Source organism: Triticum dicoccoides, chromosome 2A, assembly GCF_002162155.2.
Source record: "Triticum dicoccoides isolate Atlit2015 ecotype Zavitan chromosome 2A, WEW_v2.0, whole genome shotgun sequence".
NCBI classification, from domain to species: domain Eukaryota; kingdom Viridiplantae; phylum Streptophyta; class Magnoliopsida; order Poales; family Poaceae; genus Triticum; species Triticum dicoccoides.
In genome coordinates, this window is record NC_041382.1 from 568,619,655 (window position 1) to 568,626,705 (window position 7,051).

General features: G+C 40.9%; 2 protein-coding genes across 3 annotated transcripts in view; both read right to left on the minus strand.

Annotated features, from left to right (window-relative positions):
- LOC119357960 (translation initiation factor IF-2-like) overlaps window positions 1-112 on the minus strand; it is a 4,108-nt gene extending 3,996 nt beyond the window's left edge. The window contains exon 1 of the mRNA XM_037624710.1: window positions 65-112. Within this exon, the coding sequence (XP_037480607.1) occupies window positions 65-112 (48 nt within the window). The remainder of the gene's footprint in view (window positions 1-64) is intronic.
- A 3,660-nt stretch (window positions 113-3,772) lies between these two features.
- Window positions 3,773-7,051, minus strand: part of LOC119355431 (poly(A)-specific ribonuclease PARN-like) — a 4,525-nt gene continuing 1,246 nt past the window's right edge. Inside the window, exons 2-7 of one of the 2 annotated variants that reach the window (XM_037622235.1) lie at window positions 6,870-7,000; window positions 6,358-6,686; window positions 5,966-6,079; window positions 5,512-5,638; window positions 5,048-5,312; window positions 3,773-4,788 (exon numbers count right to left, since the gene is read on the minus strand). In XM_037622235.1, the coding sequence (XP_037478132.1) occupies window positions 3,963-4,788; window positions 5,048-5,312; window positions 5,512-5,638; window positions 5,966-6,079; window positions 6,358-6,686; window positions 6,870-7,000 (1,792 nt within the window). In that variant the 3' untranslated portion in view covers window positions 3,773-3,962. The remainder of the gene's footprint in view (window positions 4,789-5,047; window positions 5,313-5,511; window positions 5,639-5,965; window positions 6,080-6,357; window positions 6,687-6,869; window positions 7,001-7,051) is intronic. The other variant, XM_037622236.1, reaches the window with a different exon arrangement.

Here is a 7,051-nt window from a genome sequence, read left to right on the forward strand (position 1 = left end):
CGCCGTAGAGGTCGTCGCAGTCGTCGTCGAAGGTGGCGCCGGGGGAGGGGGCGTACTGGATGGCCCCGATCGGCTCCGCGGCGGCCGCATTGAGCTCGCCGCCGGCGTCCATGGAGGCGCTAGCGACGATGAGGGGGGGTTTAGCGTGCGTGCGTGCTTTGGTTGGTTGGTTGGTTGGGGGTTAAACTCTGCGGACGGCGACTCTGGTTTGGTTGAGCTCAAAGAACGAGAAAGGACCTCTTCACCACATGGTCAAATAAAAGGACCCTACAGTGTCTAGACTCTTCATTCTCGACTCATCACACGAAACCAAACGCATTCTGGTAGTAGTACACAAGGTTGAATGTCCATGATCTGCAAGAATCATCGTACCAAACCAAACACATGGTAAACATTTCAAGGACAAGCTGCAAGTATGATATTTTGTGGACCTGCTATTTTCCCCCCTTAAAAGCATCTACATTGGGTGGACGGCCCCAGTCATTGGTCGGTCACAAAAATTCAACCCAGACCAGTGACTTAAACATCTGGACTGATCCCTCATATCCAACTCAAATATGGGTGCAGGTATGGGCGTTCGGGCGCGTTCGTCATGTCAGACCCGACAACCCTACCCCTTCTTAAATTGCACCAAATCCAACCCCTTGTCCTACCAGATCCATTTGCTCTCTCTTCTCTTCTTTCTTCTCTGCTACGTCCGTCTTGCCGCTCCACCGCCGCGCGCTGTCCGCAGCCGTTCCGAGCCTCTGCGCCGCCGCCACTAGCACAATACTCCTCTCTCCCGTGCTCGCCGCTGGGGACGTCACCGCCGGCCCGAACGCCACCGCGGTGCGTCCGACAACTCTCTGGCTCCGTCTTGCGCTCTATGTGTTTGACACATTGTCCGGTCTAGTTTTTTGTGATTTTTTTAAGAAAAATGATGAATTCTGATGCTTCGTCGGTGAGATGGTCAGGATGGGGGAGAGCACATGCATGAAGATTACTGTCAAGTTTGCCCGCGCCGTGGTGCAGGTGTTTGGAGCAAAGCACTTGAGAGAACCAAATGTGCATGACACAGAAAAGTTGTTGTCTATTGGAGAGGCCAAAGGGATTTTAGAATGCTCGGATCAATTGATTGCATACATGGCAATGAAAGAACTACCCAAAGGTTTGCGGGGAATGTATCGATGTCACACCAAAAAGGCCGCAGCATACTAGAAGTAGTGGCATCACATGACTTATGAATTTGACATCATTTCTTTGAAATATCGGGTTCTCACAACGACATCAACGTGTTTCAATGATCTTTGGTATTCAGGAGGCTTTACAATGGGGAATCATCGTCATGAAACTACACTGTCAACGGCCATGACTACAATATGGGATACTATCTTGCCGATGGCATATATCCTCAGTGGGTGGTGTTTGTGAAGAACATACCCGAACCACAAGGCAAAAAACAAAAGCCACTTTGCAACAATGCAGGAAGCAGCTAGAAAGGGTGTGGAGAGGGCATTCGGAGTGCTTCAAACTCGTTGGAGAATTGTTTGTGGAGCTGCAATGATGTGGGAATCAAAAAATTTGTGGCAGCTCATGATATGTTGTGTTATTTTGCACAATATGATTGTCGAGGATGAGAGTGATGATGTTGCCCGAACCAATGATTTTGAAGAGCCTGGAGAATAAGTTCAAATCTTGGAAGATCAAGATGCAACTCAGCTTATGAACTTCCTACAAATGCATTAGAATCTTCAAGATCATCATGCGCACGTGCAGCTACTTAGTGATCTTGTGGAGCATATGTGGACCCACAATAGAAACCATAGAGTTGATGTTTGAGTTATGCACTTAAAATAAATTGTATGTAAACACTATGTATTTTCGGCACCAACATTTGTTATTTACGTGAGACATTGGCGTGTATGATCGATGTGCATGGATTTGAGAGTCCGAATTTGAAATATGTAGGTGCTGAGCATGAAATATGAGGGCCCATCCGGATGCGTCTGCGGGCGTGTTGGGCGCGTCCACAGACATATAGGGGGTGGATTTGCCAAGTCCGATTGTGGATGCTTTAAGCGAATCAATTTGCGCATTTAAGAATTGAGTTACGCATCAAGCATCAACACGTGGTTGGATGATTAGAAGGTTAGCGGTACCCTAGTCCACCAGGGATCAAATCCCAGGTTTGATGCTCCGGTGCCTCATAAGTGGGAGGCGTCTTTCTTGTTAACAGCGAGTGTCTTTGATTGTAAGCTTTTGTGTCTATATTGTGTTTCTAAAAAAATCAACTTTAGGTGCCAAAATATCCGAAGTTCACGCTTTTGAAACCGTATAACTGCCTATATTCATTTGGGTGAAAGAAAAACAACGCCCGCGATGACTTCAAAATAAGGACTTTTTAGGCTACTTAGGAATTTACCCTCCATTCATTTATTACAATCAAAAGAAATTTTAAATGCCATAGGGTTCAAAGGAAATGTTACATATATATTAATGTTGCACTTGATCATCAACTTCTGCCAAAGTATATCTCTTTAACAAAACTAATTTCTATCCAAATGTGTTATTTAAAATAAAGTTTAGCATACATTATGAAATAATTTCATGATATCTCTCAAAAATATATTTCATGCTAGATTTAGCAATATCAATGTAGTGTTATATTACCTCCGTTCATAAATAAGTGACGTGATCTTGGTTCAAACTTTAAAAAGGTCTGACTAACTCACCAATAATTATAATTTTATTTATATAAGCCAAAACTGAATAAAAAAAAACTACGTTGGTTCCTATATCTTTGAAAAGAAAATGTCTATTTTGGGCCCTATTCTGTTGTGCTCGGCCTGTTTTGAACCATGAACTTCTATATTAAACCTTCAAATTTCTAAAACCATTTAAAATGAACCCTATGCTAGATTTTTAAAAAATGATTTGTATTCCAGGCTTTTTCAAATATGTGAGACATTCATGTTTGTATATATGGCCACTGATGTTCTACAGAACAATAGCAAGAGAAACTCATTTATCTTTTGTGTTTATTTCAAACACATAATCATGTCATAGGGTTCTCCACACTGATCATGAAATCAACTTCTTTTATATATATCGGAAGACATGTGAAAGGAAACAAATAATGAATGTGGGTGTTGGTGTAGATCACGAAAGTGCAAAAATTAAACCAAAATAGTAAGCTGGTTTGTCTTCTGTACAAACATATACAAAAGGAATTGATTTACATCGAGACGGTTTTCAATTCTTTCATGGAATTGGAGACAAGAGCCATGTATGCCACCCCACCAATACACACAAAGGGAAACACACCGACGCCCTCTGACAAATGGGGCCAAAAAACAGGCGAAGAAGCAAACCGAAACCAACAACCGCCCGCAGCGCAACATTCCTAAGCAGCCTAGTGTGATGGTCGTGCTTGGTTTGAGCCCAAGCCAAATCCAAATCCTATCAAAATTTGGCTTGCCAATATTTTTGGTTAAGGTTTTGGTTGTACATATTTGGCCAATGTTGGTACGAGAAGTGAACTGTAATTGGCTGGAACTTTGGCTATGACCAAAAAAAAAGTTGTCACGGTCTGTTTTAGTCACCATCCAAACATTAGCAAATTTCTAGCAAAACTTGAACAGAATGGAAGCTTCTTACACTTCCCTCCACTATGAGAAGGCGTACTAATCTGGGTTGTGTTAGTTTTCAACCCATGAACTTCAGAAGCAGAGCAAATGCTCTCCAGTTAGTGAACAGAGGATGGCATATGAAACAATCACACTTCACTTGTAACTGAGATCAGGAAAAAAAAAAGCCATTGCTGCATCAGTACAAGGTTATTCTGTACTGCACGGTTACAGTGGTGGATGCTAAATAGCATCAAAAAAATACATCGACAAAACAAATCCTCTTTGAAACAATAGTTATTCAGAGCAGTCAGGCCACAGCAAAGTATACCACACTCAGAGAGTAATCCATGTTAGTCATGTCCTCCTGGTTTGTTTGCCGAACAAAGTTTTGCCATCTTGAAGCACATCCAAGATGTCTTGGCATGAAATATCAGTAGCATCTTGCTTCTTGGAACTATGCTGGGTTCCTTCTGCCTGCTTTACCAAGGTACGCGCAGTTTCATCAAGAACGCTATTTGTTCCCGGTGCATCACTGGCATCTACGTTCTCACCTCTGAGCTCAGTATCTGAAGCCGAACAGACCGCATTAGCTTGATCAGCAAAGAAATACTTTGTTACAGATGAGCTGCAGATGTCTCTGTAGGTATCATAGTTTGCAGCTCGTGTTTGGCCTCCTTCTAATATAGTTGAAAGAGGGTGCAAGACTGAAATAGCACTATCTTGCTTCTCCAACGTAGCCTTCAGATCCAAGAAATCATTTACAGACTCTTGTTTACTGAACTGAATGAGAACAGCAGTGGAATCGATTGAGAAGACTGTCGCTACTGAAGCTGGGCCGAACACTTTGCAGATGCAGCCCTTTATATCCTTTGCGCTCAGCCCAGATTGGAATCCCCAGATGAGAACAATGTTATCATGCACAGCAGCAGGATATCTAAGCTTATAACATGCATCTGGTCTCTCCATTCCAGTACGCAAATCAAGCACTGTCCCGCTGTTAAAGCTAGGGGGCAGAAGATTGATATACTTCTTCAGCTTCTTATTCATCTCTAGGTTCTCCTTAGGTGTGAAGTCTTCAAATTTGACGCCAATATGGGCACACAACTGCGCAAAAACACATCCAGTCATGAATGCATCATACCCTGCCTCATGCTTAGCACCTGAAGCAAAGCATGATAACCTGCAGGGTTAGGGAAACAAATAAAAGAGAAAGATCAGAAATAATACCATTCGACTAAACCAAGTAACTGTACTGAAGATGGAAAGCTAACAGCAATATTCTACATGCAAAAGCAATTTGCGCATAAGCATGTATACTAAAAAAGATTGTGAGTACGTCAAAACATCACTGGTCAGGAACATATCATACATTGTTTCATAAGCAAGTAAATTATTGTAAAGAAGCACGTAAAATATGAACAACCCAGGACAAACCATACATTGTTTCATCTGCCTCGACTTCTATTCTCACAGGAGCCGGGATAGATGCTTCCCCAGCAGTTGAATGAAATGCAGGGCACAATAATGAGAAGGCTGAAGAAAGTGCTTTGCTTTTCTGCCTCATCAGATGCTGAACCGCATCGCTGGCAGACATAAGATGCCTAGTATCTACAACATGTGGGAAAATTCTGTTGATAGCCAAGGCAAAATCCTTAATGGATGAGGGAAGAGGCCCAATAAATTTGGAGTATACTTGTGCAATATCTGTTTTGCAAAATAGAGATAGTTAGAAGAAAGCAACAAACAACTCAGTCGGCCATCTATTGGCTGAAACTCCCAATACATCAGGAAGGTAATTTCCATGATTGGAAAACATCCTCTCAGTATATAGAGGAACCTCATCAGGAGAGACAACTGCAATGTCACTTATCATAGAAGTATTTGTAGGCAAAAAACAGTATACCTAGGAAACAACTGTGACCAACAATCAATTTTCTTTCTGAGGCAATAAGATCAATGACATGGCGGATTCCTATTGCTGATTCCACTTTTACTTTTCTGCTTCTGAGTAGATCTTCTTGCACATCTTTCTGTATTAAAATAAAATCAGAGTGATTAGTTACTGACTGAAAACTAATATCTCACAGAGATCACTATGTATTGTTCACAATACTGGAGTAATGATTATACACATCATGATTATCTTTAGTTTATCCTTATTTTATTAATCAAAGAAAAACATATGAGCAAGTTTCACAAGCAGCAATGCATCATTCAATCTACCGGTGAATCCAGAAAATAGAAGCGGTCAGGAGCAAAAACAGATTTATTATAGACAGAAAGCAACAACAATGCAACATTCAATCTAAAGTGAAACGTGTGCAATTTTCAATAGGGAAGCAAGAAAATTGTCTTACCATCAATAATATACTGTCTTCGTTGTTGTCTGTATAAACTACTCTCTTTTCTGATGTTTCATCCTCACCAAATGTAGAAACATACATGAGGTCTCTAAAGTTTTTTCTTAAAACCTGCACCGGAAATATATTATCTGATCATAAAAGAAATAGTGCATGCCAAGAAGCATCATCTAAGGTCATTAGACACTGATACGTTGAAGAATATGCAAAGAATATGCAACAGAAAGCATCAATCGGTATCCACATCCACACACATCATCCTAAACTGAATTATCGTTGGCTGTATTTTCACAAGGTACGTTTACTACGGAACTGTACGCATGAGACAGACACAAACTAGCTGTCCAGCAACCACTAAATTTTAAGGCATTGGATATGTCAGGACTTACCTGTTGAATTAATTTTAATTGATGTGATGTAAACCCATCAAGCATAATAGCTGGGCGCATTTTGAAGAAAACTGTCTGAAATTGGTTGGTGGTGAATTTATTGCTTCCTAACTTATGGTTATCCACCCTGGGGTTGGTGCTTATCGCATCACGCCACTCATTAAATCTGATCTTCATTCTCTCTGAGAAAAGAAGATCAGCAGTACTCTTTAACTGCACATCTTCTTCCTGTTTAGAAGTATTTGGAAATGCAGATAGTCCATCATGATGCAGTACATTTAGTTTCTGAAGAGCCTCTTCTTCTTGTGCTCTGGATAAATAAGATATTCCTGAGATTAAAGAAATATCATAAATAAACAAACAATCTAGGGTTTATATGCATGATTTTTATGCAGACTCATTAGTAACAAAAAATATATTTAGTGCATGACTAATATCGATCCTGCATGATTTGGATCAAATAGGAGACATGCATATAGATTAACAAATTGTTACAGGTAAAATGATGTCACCTTCATGGAAGCACGTGTTGAAATCAAACTGGTGTTTTGCTAGGAAGTCAAGTGAAGTGGTCTGACAGAGAAATTCGTGAGATGAACTGTCATATGGGAGCTCCTTGCGAGGGAAGATAAAAAAGTTATGCCTGCCCAGAAGAAGAAAAAGTATGTCATGACAAAAGGTCAATCCAGAACTG